Genomic DNA, 19,949 nt, shown 5'->3' with positions numbered 1-19,949 from the left:
AATGGGTAAATGAGGGATCACGTTTGCAACCCCTTCTTAGCAAACCCGCAGCTGTTGAAGATGATACTTTTCAGATGAGCAATTTTAAATACTTATTTCTGCAAGCTGAGGACTTGAATCTTGATTTTAAACATGGAGCCTCGGCCCCGCCGCCCGCCCCTTGCCCACCAGGGGTCCCCCGCTGACTCCGCCATTTTGTGCTCCGCCCCGCCCCGCCCCGCCCCGCCCCTCCCATCATGGCGCCGGCCCCGCTCCGCGAACCACACTTCCCGGCGGGCAGCGCGGTGAGCGCGCATGCGCACCTCGCACCGCGAGGGGGTTCTCGGAGTGACGCGGCCACCTCCCTCTCCTCCCCCTCCCCTCAGGTGAGCCCTGCGCGCGTCCCTGACGGTCGTCCCCGCCCCAACGGTCATCGCTTCACCGGGGGCGCTGAGGGGCCGGGGAGCGGCTGTCAGGGTGTGTGTGACCGGCTGAGGGGGTGGGGGCGTCTGCCTCTATCCCAGAGGGGTCCTCGGAACCCTGACGGGCTTCGGCGGGGCGGTTTCGGGGGGAGGGTCGCCGGCTGGGGGCGGCGTACCCGCCGTAGCAGACCGTGGTACGGGGGGCATCTGCTGGCAGCGCTTCTCTTCTGCCACAACGATTGAATGCTGCTTGTTCGCCTTTACTTGGCAGGCAAAGGCAGGAAAGAACCCCTTCTTGCCCAACAGATTTCATAAGCTAGTTCAGCAAGGGCGATATTTTACATAACTCAGTTTATACTCATCATCTCTTGGTTGTTTGTTTATTTTTGTTTTGTTTTTTTTTTTTTCTTCTCTCTATAACCCTTATACACCTCTTGAATATGAAAGATCATCTGCCTTCAGCTTTTTTTGAGATGCGAGTAGTTTTCTACAACCGTGAACTCTGAGGCATTTCTTATCAGAAAGAGCAGTCAGGCATTGGGACGGGTTGCCCAGGGAGGTGGTGGAGTCATCGTCCCTGGGGGTGTTCAAGGAAAGGTTGGACGTGGTGCTTAGGGACATGGTTCAGTGGGTGACAGGGGGATGGTTGGACCAGATGATCTTGGAGGTCTCTCCCAACCCTTATGATTTTGTGATTTAAATTTGACCTGTTCAGAAGGGAATATGTTTTACCACATTTCTCACTTTGTAGCACAACAAATCAGACTTCTGTTATTTTAAATCTCACATTTGAATGTGAGATAATTTCAGCAGAGACCTTGACTTGCAATTATGTGACTGGCAAGTTGCTTCAGTAGATGGTTTTTAATAAAGCCCCTCTTCAGTCTTGATGTGGGATGTTTGTTGTTTGTTTGTTTATTATTTCTACTTGTAGTAATAATGGTCTGGGTTTTCATTAATAAAGCATAAATGGTTCAGACAACCTTTCAATTATACTTTTATTTATTCCTCCTAGATTCTTCTCTCTCAAAGTAGCTAAGAAAGAACAATGGGAGTTCAAGGACTTTGGAAACTGCTTGAATGCACTGGAAGACCTATAAACCCAGAAACACTAGAAGGAAAAATTCTTGCTGTTGGTATCCTTTAAAAGTAAGGCTGAGGAGCCAAATTTGTGAGGGAGGTTATTTTAACTATTTCACTTACTTCTACGTGATCTACTGTGTTTAGCTTTTTAAAATTTTCATATTAAATTGTGACAATATTTTGATGAGTAGTTTTTATGTTTTATAATATGTGGATACTAAGACCTTCATGCTTGTTTATATTTTTTAAAAGTAAGATTTTTCAACAAGTCTTTTAACACAAATGTTAGGCTGCAGGATTTTGTTTTTTTTTTTATAAATAAATGTGCCACTAGTTAGGACTAGAAGATGAACAAAATTAAAATCCTTTTGTGTAAGCATCCCTTGATTAAATGCTGGAAATATGTTAGAAAGATGCAGATGAAGTTACCTTTCATTTATTTGTAAACGTAACTGAGGAGATACTACTTGCTGTGGGGTAGTTTCAACTTTGCTCTTTGTGTAGAGTGGCAGAGGGAAGAATTTATTTTTTTCCGAAGTTCATGAGTATTTGGATAACCATGGCTTCAATAGGCCAAGCCTGGACCAGCAAGCAAAAGCCACTCAGTCAAGTATGTGCGCTTTATAGAAACAGTTAATATGATATATGTGTAGGATTGCACATTATTTTTTCTTAACCATTCTTTAAGATATTAGTATTTGGTTAAACCAAGCAATAAAGGGAGCCAGAGATCGTCGTGGTAATTCCATACAAAATGCTCACCTCCTCACTCTGTTTAATCGACTCTGCAAGTTACTGTTTTTCCGAATTCGGCCTGTCTTTGTTTTTGATGGAGAGGCACCACTTCTGAAGAGACAGACCTTGGTATGTACCTGTGCAGGGTCATTGCAATGCGAAATAGGATGTATGTCTGTTGCTAATGAGTAGAATTTTCAAATTCCTTGAGTTCTGCTTATGCTTCTGAGCCATGAGGATGGAAGGCTTGCATTACACTGCTGTGCAGATATTCTTTGCAGTTCCAGTTTTTGTCATCTCTTGGAGTTTGCAGCTGCTCCCTTTTGATAGATACTTATTCAGGTTTGATTTGCATAGAAATCAGATTGCAGAGAAGTACATCATGGCGTAAGCCTGGGTCTTGCTTCAGAATGGACCTGATCTTAAAAACATTTATACTCAGAAGCTGAAAACTACTCCTGAGTCCCACAGAGGACACCAATCCAGAAGGATTTATAGGATCTGAAGTCTGTGTCTCCACTGGTGTAGAGTGAGTTAGGAGTTGCTCTTAGGCTTAGCGCACAGAATTTTTAGAGTAATTTGGTCTTTGGCATTGAGCAAAATTTTGTTGATGTTGATTTCATGTTCACAGGCTAAGCGAAGACACAGGAAGGACGTGGCCGTGCGTGATTCCAGGACAACTACAGAGAAACTCTTGAAAACATTTTTGAAGAGACAAGCTATCAAAACTGCTCTTACAGGCAAAAGGTAGGAATAAAAATTCACAGAACGGTTTGGGTTGGAAGGGGCCTTAAACATCATCTAATTCCATCCCCCCTGCCATGGGCAGGGACACCTCCCACCGGACCAGGTTGCCCAAAACCCTATCCAACCTGGCCTTGAACACTTCCAGGGCTGGGGCATCCACAGCTTCTCTGGGCAACCTGTTCTAGTGCCTTGCCACCCTCAAAGAAAGGAATTTCTTCCTTATATGTAATCTAAATCTACCCTCTTTTAGTTTAAAGCCATTCCCACTTGTCCCATCACTACACTCCCTGATTAAACAGTCCCTCCCCAGGTTTCCTGTAGCCCCTGTTAGGTACTGGAAAGTCACTGTAAGGTCTCCCTGGAGCCTTCTCGTCTCCAGGCTGAACAACCCCAACTTCCTCAGCCTGTCTTTGTAGGAGAGGTGCTCTAGCCCTATGATTATCTTTGTGTCCTTCCTCTGGGCTCATTCTATACTTCCCTGTCCTTCTTGTGCTGGGGCCCCTGAGCTGAACGCAGGGCTCAAGGTGGGGTCTCACAAGAGGAGAGCCCGGAGTACGATTGGCTTTCTGGGCTGCAGGGACCCATTGCTGGCTCATGTCAAGCTTCTCGTCAACCAGCACTTCAGGTCCTTCTCCTCAGGGCTGCTCTCAATCCATTCTCCATCCAGCCTGTATTTGTGCTTGGGATTGCCCTGGCCCAGGTGCAGGACCTTGCACTTGGCCTTGTTGAACCTCATGATGTCCACACAGGCCCACCTCTCAAGCTTGTCTGTGTCCCTCTGGATGGCATCCCTTCCCTCCAGCGTGTCGACCACACCATTCAGCTTGGTGTCGGAGGCAAACTTGCTGAGGGTACACTTCATCCCGTGTACATGTCAACAGCAACGATGTTAAACAGCGCCGGACCCAACACCGACCCCTGAGGAACACCACTCGTCACTGATCTCCACTTGGACATTGAGCTGTTGACCACAACTCCTTGAGTGCAGCCATCCAGCCAATTTCTTACCCACTGAGTGATCCATTTGTCAAATCCATGTCTCTCTAATTTAGAGGCAAGGTCATCATGGGGGACAGTGTCAAATGCTTTGCACAAGGCCAGGTAGATGATGTCAGGTGCTCTTCCCCTATCCACTGTTGTGGTTTAGCCCGGCTGGCAGTCAAACACCACACAGCCGTTCGCTCACCCTCCCCCCTCCCTCTCCAGGATGGGGGAGAGAAACAGGAAAGTGAAGTCTGTGAGTTGAGATAAAGACAGTTTATTAAGACAGGGAAAAGAATAACAACAATAATAATAATAATAATAGTATTAATAGTAATAATGTGTACGAAATAAGTGATGCACAATGCAATTGCTCACCACCCGTTGACCGATGCCCAGCCTATCCCCGAGCAGCCGGCCCCCCCACCACCCCGGCTAGCCACCCCCTATATATTGTTCAGCATGACGTCAGATGGTATGGAATACCCCTTTGGCCAGTTTGGGTCAGCTGTCCTGGGTCTGTCCCCTCCCAGCTTCTGCTGCATCCCTAGCCTGCTCGCTAGCAGGACAGAGAGAGGCTGAAAAGTCCTTGGCTTGGTGTAAGCACTGCTCTACAACAATTAAAACATCAGCATGTTATCAGCGCTCTTCTCATTCTAATCCAAAACATAGCACCCTGCCAGCTACTAGGAGGAAAATTAACTCTGTCCTACCTGAAACCAGGACACCACCAATGCTGTAACCCTGTCGTAGACGGCCACCAGATTTGTCAGGCACGATCTGCCCTTAGTGAAGCCATGTTGGCTGTCACCAATCACCTCCTTATTTTCCATGTGCCTTAGCTTAGTTTCCAGGAGGATCTCCTCCATGATCTTGCTGGGCACAGAGGTGAGACCAACTATCCTGTAGTTCCCCAGGTATTCCTTTCTTCCCTTTTAAAAATGGGGGTTATGTTTCCCTCTCCCAGACATTTTTTTCCTCTTGTTTACAAGTGGCAGGTAAATTTTATGTATCTATTAATCGCTTTTTTTTTTCCCCCTAAGCAGTGAAGTTTTGCCCAGTATAACACAAGTTCGAAGAGAAGAAATTGATGATATATATGTATTGCCTTCTTTAGAGAATGAAGAGAAGAACAGGTAGGTAGAATTAAGAAAAATAGGTAAAATGGCTAAAATAAACTGAGATAAGAGTATAAAAGTGTTGCTGAAAGACCTTTGACCCATGTGACTCCATAATATGTGAAGTATATTTATGTTTTATTTCAGTTTCTTTTTGGACAGATAGGATTCTAGCTCTGGATTCAGAAGCCTTCTAATTATTTATTGGAAAATAACAGAATGAGCTTTCAGCCCACAGATTAGTATTCTACTCTGAATTCATGTTTAGGGCTGAAAGTGCTATCTCACTTTCTGTGACTACATTTATGTGACTAAATGAACCCGACTGTTCAAGTTGGGGTAGCTCGTGTGTGGCAGCCGGATTCTGGTTTGTGTCCCCTCATTTAGTAGTATAGATGTGTTGAGCAAAAGTAGACTTTGTATGTACTTGTCAAATTTGTGATATCTTAAATAAGTCTAGGTGGAAACGTATCCATTAGATTACTCTTTGCACAGTTTATCTATCCTTTATATACTTTCGTATAATTTAAATGCTGACCAAATAAGAATCAGTTAATTATTTACAAAGCAAAAATTGTGTTCATCTCAATTTAACTCAGAGAAGTCTGCCTTCTTGCCTTCTGTTCATACCTTTTTGAATTTTATTTATATTTGTTTACGTGTGTGTAGTGTGCTGTTGTGTGTGAATTTTTCTGTGTATCAGTGAAGAGAAGACTAATGGCCTTTTATAGGTATTTCATTTACCCAGGGAAATATCTACATCTTTTTTCTCTTGTGATTTTTAGCTCAGAGGAGGAAGACGAAAAAGAATGGGAAGTGAGAATGAGCCAAAAAAAGATACTGCAGGTAAATGCATTCTAATTCCCTTGTTATTGAGAGCTATCCTGTATTTACATCCTCTGTTTAAAAAAAAAAAAAAAAAGTGTTTGGGTTTGGGGTTATAGGTCTTATTAAAGCATTACTGATAAAGCACACAAGTTAATTTTAACGATGCCTTGTTTTCCTACTAATCAGAAAATGCAAATGAAATTTTCTTCACTAGAATACAGCAAAATAGGATTTTTTAATATTTTCTCTGGGTATGTGAAGAATTTTTTTTGTAATGGCAAAATGGAATGTGTGCATTTCATGAGATGTGTGCAAATGAAATAAGACAGCATCCTTAGCAGAATTTGCATACTTCTCCAGATACGAATTGATGTTGAAACACTGGTCTTTGAGTTTTCACAGATAAATTCTGTATTCCTTTCTGATGCATTCATCTCAGGGGAAGAGGAGAAAAGAAATACATCATTCAAGCAGAATGCATAATCAACAGTAACATTATTGTTTTTTCATGCAAATGAAAAAAATAAAAAATTCTTTTGCAAATATAGTTAATGTTTGAAGTAGTTTGCAAAAAAGAAAACCTTGTTGGAATGATAAAATCAGACTTGCTGAGGCTGTAATACTTGTTTATGTGATTCATACTAAATGTCTTTTTATAAAAAGAACAAAACCAAGTTTTTAAGTTATAGCCTATGGAGTGTATGTCAATAATTAGGTAAATATTTGGTGCTCTAGTTTTTTCTTTACTGTTTTTTTTTTTTTTTCCACGGTATAGGAAATAGCAACCAAGGTTTTGTAGGTGTTTTTTTCAATTTGAAATAATAATGGAAATACTTCATAGTTATTGATGGGTGTTAATACAAAATAAATATATGTTTCTTTTTCCATTTTTATAGGAAGAATTATTTGAAAACCCTCATTCTGTAGATATTGAGTCAGAAGATTTTAACAAGCTGCCTCCAGAAATAAAACATGAGATCTTGACTGATATGAAAGAATTTACAAAACGAAAAAGAACATTGTTTGAAGCAATGCCGGAGGTAATACTTCTTAGAATATTTTTAGAATAGTTTTAAGTCATTAGAATGGAGCTATTGGCATTAATGCAGATGAAGACTACATAAGGGTATCACATCTGCAGAGCTTTACTCCCAAGCCTATTTAATGAGAGATGTTATGTTGAGGGGGAAAGAAAAACAACAAGGTAATAACTCTTAACAGATCCTTCCCATGTGTGCATTCAGTGTCCTATCTCTTGATTTCTACTAAAATTGGCAGAGCTAATTCAGTTTGGCAAGAACGAATAAATCACGCTGTGCCTCATGCCTCAGCAGCGTTAAGCCCAAGGTTCCAATTGCAAGAACGTATCACTAATGTGGATAAATCAGGCAGAATGAACACAGCTTGAATTCCAAACCCTCAGGTTGTTAGGGAAGCTGGCAGCTGGGAAAAGACCTTCATAGCTGTAACTCAGGCAGATGTGATACTAAAGCCGTTCAGAGACAGAGAACCCTACAGTGCTTACTTCTAGATCAGCTATTCAAAGCACAGTTAGATTTTTTTTAAAGTCCAGTATCTGTCAGATGAAATGATGGCTTGTGCCAAAGTGTACGCTAAGGAGCATCTAGTGGTGGGCAACGTCTTAAAACCACCCACGTATGGATTCTGTGAAAATCGTGTTGCTTTTAAGATGGGGACCAGGCCCATTAGCCAGCTAACCTTTGTTGGTCACGTCACTTAGGTCTCATTGTGTTTAGCCAGCATTCAAAACTATTTACCTTTTAGACTTCTAATGTGTGTTACGATGCTAATAGCACTTTTGCTTGGGAGTGCAGCAGTCAACAAAAGACAAATGTTATCTGCTTAAAGGAAATAGGAAAATATTTCTATTAAAAGGCTCTCATGAGCGTGGTAAGTGCACTTGCATAAAGGTACAGCTGGTGGCATTTTATTTAAATTTACTTGGATTATTATTATTTTTAAGGAGTCCAGTGACTTTTCCCAGTACCAGCTTAGGGGTTTGCTTAAGAAAAGCAACCTCAATCGGTGCATAGAAAATGTAGAAAAAGAATTGAATCAACAGCACTCAGGTCAAATCCAAGAACAGTACGAAAATGAAGGTGGTTTTGTGAAAGAAGTGGAATCTAGAAGGGTAATTTCTGAAGACACTTCTCACTATATCTTAATAAAAGGTATGTCAGCTCTCCATTTTATAAAATCTCTTATTTCCTGTGTGCAGTCTGCAGCCATTAATTTTAAGAAAAGCATTGAATATTGTTTACAGGTGTATGTATGAAATTTGCAATGCTGTTAGCTATAATTAATTATGATCAGCAAATGTAGAAAACTGGTTTATTAACTTTCAAATGAACTTTTTCCTCATGTAAGGTGGAATGCTAGTATAAAACAGTCTTTTAGTAAAATGTTTCTTTTCAGGTATTCAAGCAAAAGAAGCTGCTAGTAGAGACTTGGAAACTACTGCAGGACCCTCATCAAAAAAGCTTGAATTTACTAAGTTGAATAAAATGAATGAATCTCCCGCGAATGCAGAAGTAGTTGCATCTGACAAGTTGCAGACAGAGAAAGATAAAAATGTAGTAACAGCACCACCCTCTCCCCAGACTTTGCTTGCTATCCAGGCAGCTATGGTGGAAAGCAGCTCGGAAGAAGAATTGGGGTACAAAGATGAAGGACGCTTGAACGTTGTCCCGTCTATAACAGAGGAAGGCAGCGTGTCTCCAAGAACATTATGGGCAATTCAGCGAGCTCTGAATGATGATGATGATGAAGAGGAGGAAGTTGTTACTGTTAGAACTGATAGAGTGCTAACAGAAAGGTCAGAAGTGAGGGATTTTCTGCTTAGTAGCTCAGATGAGGAAGATCAGATTCCTGAAGTATGGGAGGATAAAGAAATACCTATGTCTGCAATTCATTCATCAAACCAAGTGATTATGCAAGACTCTGAATTTGGACAAAAGAGTCAGGAGTTGGAAAAAAATCAAATTACACCCAAGGGCACCAGTATATCCACAGCTGAAAATTATTCTTCTGTTGATGATGCTAGAAAAGAAAAAGAAGACAAAGAAGAAAATGGTTCAAAAATGGACTCAAATTCTTTGGAAAACAAGGATACAAACTTGTGCATTCAGAAGCCAAGCTATTCCCCTGCAGAAACTAGTATAGGGTCTTTGATTCACAGTGAAGCAGCAGACCTTTCTGAAACTGAGGAAAACTTGAAAAGTTCTAAAAATATAGAGGAAGCAATTTTACAAACAGAAGAGAATGTATCTGAGGTACAAAAGGAAATTATTTTTTTTCCAGCAGCAGAAGGTCCTAAGGAGGAGAGAGAAGGCATAACGCAGTCTGAAGACAGTGATTCTGATGGTATGTGTTTTTTAATCATATAAAAAGATAAGAAAATATGGCCTTGTTTTATTTGAAGTCCATTTAACCTTCTCTTTTAAGAAATGCTTTAAAACACATCCATTCCTGCATACGTATGGATTGGGAAAAAAATCTGAGCTATATTTTCCCCTTGGGCTTATGCTGTTTTGTTGAAACCTGAGTATACGATATGGAGAAGGAGGACAGCATGCTGTTCTGTACCTTGAACGTGATTAACTGGTGTATGGAATGGTCAACTACTTGGTTTCTGTAGTTTCACAATCCTTATTTCTGCTTTTTGTATTTAGCAAGACAAAACTAAGGAGTTTATTTTCATTTTATAGGAAGCTTTATCGAAGTGGGTGCTGAAATCAGTAATGAGGGTGATTCACCTACTAAATATGATGAGAGACTGAGTGAAAAACCAGCACTTTCAGAAATGGAGAAGGACAGACAAGATGTTGTCACGCAGGACTTGCAGAAGCAGTCTGATGGAGTGCAGCTGACAAACAGTCAGAATGCTGAACAAGAAAATGATGGTAAAGACGCAGCAGATGAGTGGCAAGACATCACTTTGGTAACTCCTTGTTATTTGTTTTGAGCTGGTAATGAAGTGCTCTGTCCCCAGATACTTTTTAAGGAAAACCATTGGGCAGCTCCTTACCATTTCATTGTTTTCATATATTCATTTTAATTTTATGGGGGCTGATTTTTCCTTAAAGATTACAGTTAACCATAATCTCTCTGAAATTGGAGGGAAAATGTAAGGTTTTAGCACTCTGATAAGAAGCCTTATCTATGGTCTTGTAACTTACTGCATTAGAGAAACTATGACAACTTCTTAGCATGAATTAATGGAGCATATACTATTAGAATAATGATAATTGTGGACTTAGGTGTCCTTAGGCAAAGTACGTAGTAAAGTACTAAATTGCTGAAATGACCAAAATCTTTTGTTTTTCAGGAAGAACTAGAAGAATTAGAAGATGACCTTTCTGTTGAGCAGGATGTGCTTCAGGCTCAAAAACAGCAGCAGGAGCGTGTTGCTTCTTCTGTAACAGGACAGATGTTCTTGGAAAGCCAGGTAGTATTTGATGAATCATTTTGATATGTTGTAGGGTAAGATTCGTCCCCCCACCCTTGTAGTTGAACATTTTCTTAAAAGCTGTTTGTTATTTTCTTTAGTTATGGGTCACCTTTTCTTCCTCTTAGAAGCTTGTTTTCTTCAGTCTGCTTGATTTTAAATATTGAACATAATTGAGATTAATCTTCAATTCCAACTATTTTAAATAAATGCTATAACACCATAAAATGATATTAAAATTATGAGTAAATTAATATTTTTAAAGCATCAGCCTTTTAAGGTTGTGCCAGCTTGATCTTTTTAAGGAATCTCACCAGTAATACCTGCGTAAACCTGTAACTGCTGTTAGAGTATTAACATTGAAAGGATAATCCAGTCAAATGGAAGGACTACTTGAAATACAGTGTAAGTTAATGCAACTGTAATATAGTAGAGTAGTGATGGCATCTATGATGCAGTAAAATTATGCCAACAAATTCTGAGACATATACATAAGTTTGTATTTTTTTTTTGTATGTAAAAGGGATAATTTGGATGGCTGTAAAGTGATTGAAATTTTTCTTTCCTATGTTAAATATTTGCTCATACTTGTTTCTTCAGATGATTTTTTTGAAGGCCAGGAGATTGTGCTTCTGTAGTATCATGTGCCATATAATGGTACTGTACAACATATACACTATATATATGCATATTAAATTTATATTTAATAAAATTTACACCTTAGCTTTTGCAGTGATTATTATAAATCCAGATTATATATAATATAATATTATAACATATACAATATCATCAGATTATATATATTCTAGATTGTTATATCTAGATATGTTCTATAGACATTCTATTGGGTGCAGGAGTGTAAATGGAAAGTATGATTCCTGGAGATGAAGCAATCCAGAATTGTGTAACACTTGTATGTAAACCTCTTGTGTATGAGATACTTAACTGAGGTTAAGCAATGTATTCTGTAAAAGCAGATCGTGTAAAATGTATCAAAATACATGTACATCAAACCACCATCCAGAGGATGGCTAGTCTGCTTGCTGTTAGTTAGCAGATACACATATTTCTCATAGGCCTTCCAGCTATTTTCTGAGCTAAGGTGAAAACTAATTTTATTTTATTTTTCTTAACCTCTATATTTCTTCCTTCTTGGAGTCCACTTAACTATAATGCATGGACTTTTCTCCATGGTAAAGTAGTGGTTGTGGAAAGTACAACACTTGAGCTTGTTTGTGTAATTAATACAGGAGATTCTCAAACTCTGCAGCAATAGTGTGATCAAGTGGTGCACTATCTTCCTGAGATGAGTAAGTGGGATTTCTGCTTCGACTTAACCGTACATAGTGCTCTTTTGTTGAAATTAAGATTTGCTGTGAAATATTAAATACCTCCCAGGTGTGAATCTAGCAGTTTTGAGTCATGTAGAAAAACATTAAAATTTCATTTTTCAGATGAAATATTAACTGCTTTGTCTCTTACAGGAGCTCCTCCGTCTGTTTGGCATTCCATACATCGAAGCTCCAATGGAAGCGGAGGCACAATGTGCTATACTGGACCTCACTGACCAGACCTCTGGGACAATCACTGATGATAGCGATGTTTGGTTATTTGGTGCACGGCATGTTTATAAAAATTTCTTCAGTCAAAACAAATATGTGGAATATTATCAATACATTGATTTTCAAAACCAGCTAGGTAAGGCTCAGCAGTTGATCTGTTAGATACAGTCTTTGATAGGACAGCTTTGCTGTGTATCTTTTTGAAGTTGAATTCCCTACAGAATTCCTACCTAACAGGCTTATAAAATGTCTGTTCTTTGGAAAGTCTCTAAAGAAATTCAATTGGGTTGCTGTTTTTAATGCATGATGCAAATTCAGTTGACCCCTCTGAATTTGCAGCTGCCTGGTACACCTGCATTCAATGCAGTGAGTTAGTGTGATGATCAGTGAAGGCTGGAGGCGTGAACTACAGTGCCAGGTTCTGGGTAAATGTCAGTATGACTTTTCTAATGTGGGAAAACTGTATTCTGATGTCATCAGATTTGTAACATTCTGGAAATGGAAGTTTATTTTGGACATACTGACACATAATGATTAAAAATGGATCCAGTGTACTTATATGCCCTGTAAAACATTTTTTTTTAGTTAGTATTGACAGTTTTTTCTTTTGATTGTTCTTGTACCTATCTGATCAAATTGTTACTAATTATATTGAACTGTTAAGCTTCAGTGTTGTCTGAAGTGTATTAAGGAAAATATGAGCCAATTTTTGCAATTTTTTTTGTCTTGAACATAAATGTAATGGCAGAACTCAGTTAAATTCAGCTTTGACATTTTTGGGATATGGTCTTTGAAATAATATTCTAGTGCCTTCAGCATGTAAAATTCCACATTTTTTGTGTGGTGAAAAATGTTTTTGATTTATTTTCCCAGCAAGCTGAATGAAACTTTCCCTACTTATTTTAGGTATGCCACTGTAGTTTACTTGTAAAGAAGTTCTGCAAAAGCACACATGATTTTTAGCTGCTACTAATGCAATAAACCAGAGATGTTATTTATTTATTGAAAAATAGTCATCATCTGTCTTCATGTCACATTCCTCTGCAGTCTTTTACTGCTACTCCCTTTCTATGCATTAAACAGTTCTTCTTGCCTGACAGTTAGTGAGTATCCGGACTGGCATTCTGATGGGGGCTTAGACACATGTTCCTTCTTTTCTCCACAGGAATATTTATTTTTGATGTAAACTCCTGAAGCTAGTCACTGCAAATCAGTCTGGTTGCCTCAGATCTTATAATGTACCAAGAAGAAGAGGTCAACTGAGTTCTTCCTTCTTTCTAGCTGTTTTTGGGGCTCTTTTGGTCTGTTGGAGTAACTGCACCAGCACAGAGCAAATGACTTCCAGTTTGGGAGCCCTTTCAAGAAGCAGAGGTGTTGATATTATAGACTAGAATTCAAAACTGAGGATTTGAATATTTTTATTGCTGATTCAGGAGATGCTAAATTCAGGTTGGCATTAGATGAGAACAGGACAGTAACTGGAGAAATATATGTAAAATATTATCTCTTAGCTCTTGAAGACCATAGGGGAAATCTGGATTTCTGCACTGTAATGCATTAATTTTGGCAAGATGTGCTAAACTATGCTAAGCTAGCAAATACAACTATGGTGCTTGAGCTAGCAGTAGCATATTGACACTGCTCCAGAATATAATTTAGCAAATTCTGATGTTAATGCATCTGTATTTCTTTTGTCGTTTGTCTTACGAATTAAAAATATTAAATTTTCTGGAAGAGAACAGATGCAGAATGCACTGGTTATATTTGGTTTACTGTCTTTCACAGGGTTGGATCGAAGCAAGTTAATTAATTTGGCATACTTGCTTGGAAGTGACTACACCGAGGGCATCCCAAATGTTGGCTTTGTAACAGCGATGGAGATCTTAAATGAATTTCCTGGGCGTGGACTGGAACCTCTCCTAAAATTCGCGTATGCTTTGTTGTATTTTTTTCATGTCTTTCTATAATATGAATGTTAGTAAATACGCTTTGCTGCTGCTTAAGCATTCAACAAAACATATGAGCATCGTTAAGGACTCTAAGTTAACTATAAAATATGTGACTCGTTGTATCGGTATTTGAAATGGCAGGTAAATAAAATATGTTGATACAGCAATTACCACGAGACTAATGAAGATAATAGAACAGCTTTAGAACTGCGCAACTGCCTCTGAGTTCACTGCAGAGCTGGATCCCTAGTGGAGTGGAGGTTGTTTCTCCCTGAGTATGTGAGAAGGTCCTGTAGCTTGCTCATAGAGAAAAGAGACTTGATGAGTGAGGAATGGATGACCTGGAAAGAGACAGACAGGTAGGCTGTGGGGAAGAACAAGGTTTGAAGAGTGCCATGCCGACTGTATTGGCAATCACGAGGATGGTTAGAAGTCCTTTTTAATTTTTCCTTTTAAAAAAAAAAACCCTCCAAAAATGATTGTTACATGTGGTATGTCCTTCCCGAATAAGGCTGAATTTAAAGCCTTCTGTTTAGCTGCTTAGGGGGAATCCAGGTGACGTTTGCTACCTTGGCTGGCAATGGCTGTATTGACTGTATATGTTTCGTCCTTTCTGCTTTCAGGTTAATATGTCCCTTTGGCCATTTTTATTTGAAAATTTCCTACCTCATGTCATGCAGCAACTGAAGTAGGGAGTCTGATTAAAGCCATTTAAGTTAGCATGGATGCTCTTGACATTCCAAGCTACATTTTATGGGGACAAATGAATGCTTTCCTCTGTTTTTCAGTGAGTGGTGGCAGGAGGCTCAGAAAAATAAGAAAATGAGACCTAATCCACATGATACCAAAGTCAAGAAGAAGTTGCGGGAGCTGCAGCTTTCTTCAGGTTTCCCAAATCCAGCAGTAGCAGAAGCGTACCTGAAGCCTGTGGTGGATGAAACAAGGGGTTCGTTCACCTGGGGGAAGCCTGATGTAGAACAGATCAGAGAATATCCTTTTACTATGAGACAGGAGTTGTTAGCTAAAAGTATCCAGATTAAAGTTCATAAGGCTAGGTAGTGACTCGGTAGCAGTGTGCCAAATTCTTAACGTCTCATGGTGTGAGGGGCCTCCTTGCCCCAGCTGTGTGCGCTCTCCTACACTGATACCAGCTCTGGAATTGAAAAGAATGTAGCTATGCACATATGGCATTTGAGGCTGCGCTGCCCTCCTGCTTCACTTTGAATCCAGTCTCATAGCTGGACTGAGCAGCTTGTTGTGACATTACGCTTCTGTAACTGTTCTGTCTTTCACATGTGAGTTTCAAAAGCTATTTATTTACTGCATTCCTTTCAGTAATGTCTGTTTCTTGCACCGGTTGCAGCTTGAGCTGCAGTGAATTGTTGAAAAGTAGATGGCAATGCGTGCAGAACTAATAATGTTTTAAACAGTAAGTGAAAATTTCAGGGTGTGCAAATGTAAAAGTAATTTATTTACATGTATTGCGTTTTACAGCGGTACTGTGTAGCCAAAATGAGCTTTTTCTTCCTGGAGGCACACTTTTGGTAGTGCTGGTATTAGAGAAGCTGTGTAACAAACAGATGTAATGGCATGATGAACACACATCAAATAATATTAGAATCATCCACGTAAGTTGGGTTTAATAACTTGAGGCATTTTCTTTGTTTTTGTAGTAGTAAAAATGTTGACATAGAGTAGCCTTCTTCCAGACATCAGTTATTTGAGGAATTTTTATTTTGTGTTTACAAAATAGTAGCAATAACCATTTTTAATGTTCCTTAACTTTCTGCACATTCTGTAAAGATCATTTTGGCTGGACTAGGACAAAGATAGATGAAGTCCTTTTGCCTGTGATGAAACAGCTGAACTTGCAGCAGGTAAAGTATAGAACTGTGTATAGCATAAGCCTAGCTGGAAAATTGTAAGAGATGCATTTTAAAATGAACAGCGAGGCTTTAATCTAAAAATATATTTATTGGAAGCTGGAATTTGACCATATTTTTATCTTTTTTATAAATATATATAAATAAATACAAATTTTATATATATAAGTCAGTAAACAGTTCTCTAGACTTTGTTTCGTTATGATTTGGGTGTACTGTGAGGCACTCTATGTAATTTCAAAGGTTGTAATTTCAGTAGTTGGTTTACAAACTGATAATCTATCAAGCAGCTACCTCAAGTCCAAGTTGCTGTTTGCACCAGATGTAGCTGGAACTACAAGTACCTCAAGTACCTTTTGTGCTTTTAAAAGGCTGTGTTCTGTCTCTTAAAATGATTTATAAAAATGCCCCTAAGACTTTACCAAAGTGAAACGGACTATTGGGTACCATACCAATCCTTTAAGGAGTACGGACTGAACCATTGACCAAGAGCCCATTTATAATATTACTCAACTTTACAAATAAACGTACTGTCAGCTTTCATACAACTTAAAAGTGAATAGTGTTGCGTGCTGTGCTACTCTAAAAGTTATTTGCAAAACGGATTACCTAAGCTAGGATTCTTTTCTCCTTTTGCTACCAGCAAGATGTAGCCTGCACCATTTCCCTAGGCTGTCTCTAGTCAAAGGCTTGAAAGGTACCACAAAACTGTCGTTAGATCCATATGCTTTCAGGTTGACTGGAACAGCCTTTGGAAGTGTCTGTCTCCTTAGCTGATTTTAGGGAGACTGTAGAGGACTAGTATAGTCTATACAGCAAGCCTGGCTATAGTTGAGTAACAGACCCATTGTGTGCAACTGCTTCTAGTTCTACTCTCAATCTCTCTACTGTAGCAGCATGTGTTTGAGCTCAAGTTCAATGGCAGCATTTTGTTGCACTGGCATATGCAGATGTGTTGTTAGCAGTATTTGTTAGTAAATGTTCTAGTGTTTTAACGGCTTGCAGCTAAGGATGTGTTTGCAAGGACGTACTTAACACTGCAAAGGTTCCCTGTATTAGGGTTGAAAATAGCAATGTATATCTAACCATAATCACATACACAATGTGAAATTTTTATTAACTGGAGTTTGCCCATAGTTTCTATGAAGGTTCTTACTGCATAATTTATTATAAAAGTACAGGTATTACTGTAATAATACATCTTATCCATATGCATACTGATTTCATTAGTCGTTTGTCCTGCTTTAATTTATGATGCTTTATAGTATATCTTAGATAACAACTGAATTCCTGTCACAAAACTTCCAAAGCTGTTTCACTGTTTTATTTTTGGTAGACTCAGCTTCGAATTGATTCATTCTTCAGACTAGCACAGCATGAAAAACAAGCTATTAAAAGTCAGAGACTACGCAGAGCTGTGACTTGTCTGAAGAGAAAGGAAAAAGAAGAAGCTGATGAAATTCGGGAAGCTACTGCTGTTATGGAGAAAGAACTTAAACAACATGAGAAACGGAAAGGGGGCAGTACTTCAGGCTGCTCAAATCATCAAGCCATGGCAACAGAAATCCAAAGTGGAAAAAGAAGGAAGCATTCAGATTTCAGAAAGGAACCTTTATATGGAGGCGGTTTTGTTGGGAATTTGCATCTCTCAGAAACTTCTAGTGACTCCTCAGCAGAGGAAGTGGAAAGCAGAGATTTAGATGAGAGCAAAAGGAGGAAAATTGCCTCTAATGTAGAGAAAGCAGACCATAAAAAGGGGTACAGTAGCTCAAGCGGTGAGGATGAAGAACTGGGAAACCTGATCATGGTGACTGCCAAATCTGTGTTTGAGGGCAGAAAACAGAAACCACAGAATAAGAGAGGAAAAAAAAAGAAAAAGCCTTAAAGAAAAAAAGTCTTAAAGATAGATTGGGTATGGGTTTTTTATGACTTAAACTCTGTAAGTATTCTAATGAATTTGTATATAAAAAAATAAATTATTTATCTGCATTTGTCATGCATTGTTTTGTGTCCAGAATTTAAATAGGAGGGATTTTAAACAACGGGAAAAAATAATTCTTTCAGCACAGTTACTCAGGCTGGACTTGATATGTTTTCTGTTTTGAGATTATAAAATTAAGCTAAAAATTAATATCTATTCCTCTGCATCTATTCCTTCTCTCTGAGGTGTGACAGCTGTTTAAATCCCATGCAATCTGTTGCTTCCTGAATTTCAAACTCCAAGGAAATTTTGCGCATGACTTAGTTTATTTCTAGGTATTAAGAGAAGGAAAATCAGTTCAACTAGTTTTGTTTTCCTTATTCCCTTCATCATGCCTGCCTTGAAAGTTTTGTGCTCAAAGTAATGTTGCTTGTTGAATCACTCATAATACAGCGTAAGCCATCATAATACGTCTTGGAAAATAGCACAGTAAATTCTTATAATCTATAATTATAACAATAATTGCTTATGTTCTGAATGTAAATGACATGTTTCGAAACTTGGTTACATGGGGAATGTCCAAAGACAGAATTTGTTTCCAAAAGTGATGCTCAGAGATACTATGGAGGTTTTCAAGTCCTTCAGATTTCACCTTAGAGCATTCATCACTGGGCATAATCTGTGAAATGATCTCTTTTTCATTTTGCTTTGCTGCTTTACCCCTTTGTTGTATCAGTTGCTCTTTCTGTTGGTCTTCTGCGTCACTGTCTGAATGAAAGCCAGATTTTTTTCTTTGTTCACTTTGCATCTCCATGCAGCTGGATTCCGCCAGTCTGCCCTGACACTGTCAACTTTTCCTTCCCTGCCCACCCTCGCTTCAGTTTCATCAGAGAGGAGGTTTGTAATAACAGTGAGGGGGCTGCTTCCTGGGAAACATTCATCTTGCTAGTGCTTCAAGAACCTGGCATACAGATCCGCTGGCTGCAGCACTCACGTTGGATTCATTTGTGAGAGAAACAATTTGTTAGGCCCAGAATATCCCTTTTATCCAAAATATCCCTTTAGATAGTACTTTTGTAAAAAAAAAAAAAAAAAAAAAAAAAAAAAAAAAAAAAAAAATTAAGTGTATTCTTTGTCTGGACAACTAGTTTACAGCCTTGTTTTGCAGATCACTCAAGTATTGCTGAATGTTACTTTAAAGGGTAGAGCAGGCCTTGGTGGTTTTTTTGATAGCTTCTAAATGTGGAAGAGCTCCCATTATTTTCTTTTGGTGAGTGTGATAAAATACAGAGACCTTCAGTTCTCTGTAAGACTTGTTCAGTATTCTTGTACAATAATTATTTTTCAATTGTACCTAGAAACCCCAGTTGAGGTTGGAGTCCAATTTTACTAAAAAAAAAAAAAAAAAAAAATGGGTAAAATAAGAGTTCCTGTCCTGTACTGATATGACATTCTAAAGTAAGAGAAGTCTTAAGGACACCTCTATTTGTTCTAGTGGCAGTAACTGGTTGCAATCTGTTGAGCAAATCTACATCTTGTATATACAAGAGGAGAGATGCATGTGTATTTATGTACATTGACAGCTGTCTATTGATCGAATATTTGGCTTTAAAGTGGACTACAACTTCTCAGGTTTTATACCTTGTTACAGATTCACATTCTTTTTGAGAGTGTCTGTTTAGGTATCCACAGATTCCCGCCCGGCTGGTTGGTAAGTTGCCCTTTTGTGGTTGCAAGAAGCCTTTGTCTCTGAAGAACTACTTCTTGCTCTTCAGTTGCTTTTTAGTGGCAATGAGAGGTTACTAACACGGTGCTACTGTCTTGTTTTCACAAGAAAATTCATGTGGAAGTTGGTTACTTTATTGGTTGGAGTTCCCTTGACTAGATACCTGCTGCTGTTATGAAATCTTCTCTTCCCTTATGTAAGAGAGCCATGGTGCCCTGTGCCCACTTTGTGTTCCTGCTGCAGCTGTCAGGATTTATTACTGCTGCTGGTGTGGGGATGTTGGCAATATGTAACACACGCTTTAGAGCTTTTCTATCAGGGACTGCCTGGCAGCAAACTGGGAAGGAAACTACCTGGCAAGTAAGGATTTTTTGTTTGTTTGTTTTGTTTGTTTTGAGTGCCATAATTGGAAAACTAGAAGAAGAGATTCAGGTAATGTTGACTGAAATACAGTAGATGTGACTGGCCTGTGCCTTTTACTCTAAATTACTTTGTAACATTTTACCTTTGTGTAAGTCAGTTACTGAGCTGTTCTGTACCTGTGAGC

General features: G+C 39.0%; 1 protein-coding gene across 4 annotated transcripts; it reads left to right on the top strand.

Annotated features, from left to right (window-relative positions):
- The first annotated feature begins 244 nt into the window (after positions 1-244).
- On the top strand, positions 245-17,743 carry LOC121060120 (DNA repair protein complementing XP-G cells-like). 4 transcript variants are annotated; one of them, XM_040537630.1, is made up of 16 exons: positions 245-365; positions 1,417-1,537; positions 2,173-2,348; positions 2,851-2,966; positions 4,994-5,083; positions 5,851-5,911; positions 6,790-6,933; positions 7,878-8,085; positions 8,330-9,277; positions 9,622-9,854; positions 10,242-10,361; positions 11,846-12,059; positions 13,709-13,853; positions 14,661-14,861; positions 15,665-15,749; positions 17,092-17,743. In XM_040537630.1, exons 2-16 carry the CDS (start codon positions 1,450-1,452, stop codon positions 17,638-17,640), a joined length of 3,378 nt encoding a protein of 1,125 aa, XP_040393564.1. In that variant the 5' UTR covers positions 245-365; positions 1,417-1,449; the 3' UTR covers positions 17,641-17,743. The 4 variants fall into 4 exon arrangements, with proteins under 4 accessions (XP_040393564.1, XP_040393545.1, XP_040393537.1 ...); XM_040537611.1 differs by having other exon boundaries at positions 4,991-5,083; XM_040537603.1 differs by lacking the exon at positions 245-365 and adding an exon at positions 401-712 and having other exon boundaries at positions 4,991-5,083.
- The last annotated feature ends 2,206 nt before the right edge of the window (positions 17,744-19,949 follow it).

This window comes from Cygnus olor, chromosome 1, assembly GCF_009769625.2.
Source record: "Cygnus olor isolate bCygOlo1 chromosome 1, bCygOlo1.pri.v2, whole genome shotgun sequence".
NCBI lineage: Eukaryota > Metazoa > Chordata > Aves > Anseriformes > Anatidae > Cygnus > Cygnus olor.
This window is presented reverse-complemented; position numbering and strand designations above follow the sequence as displayed.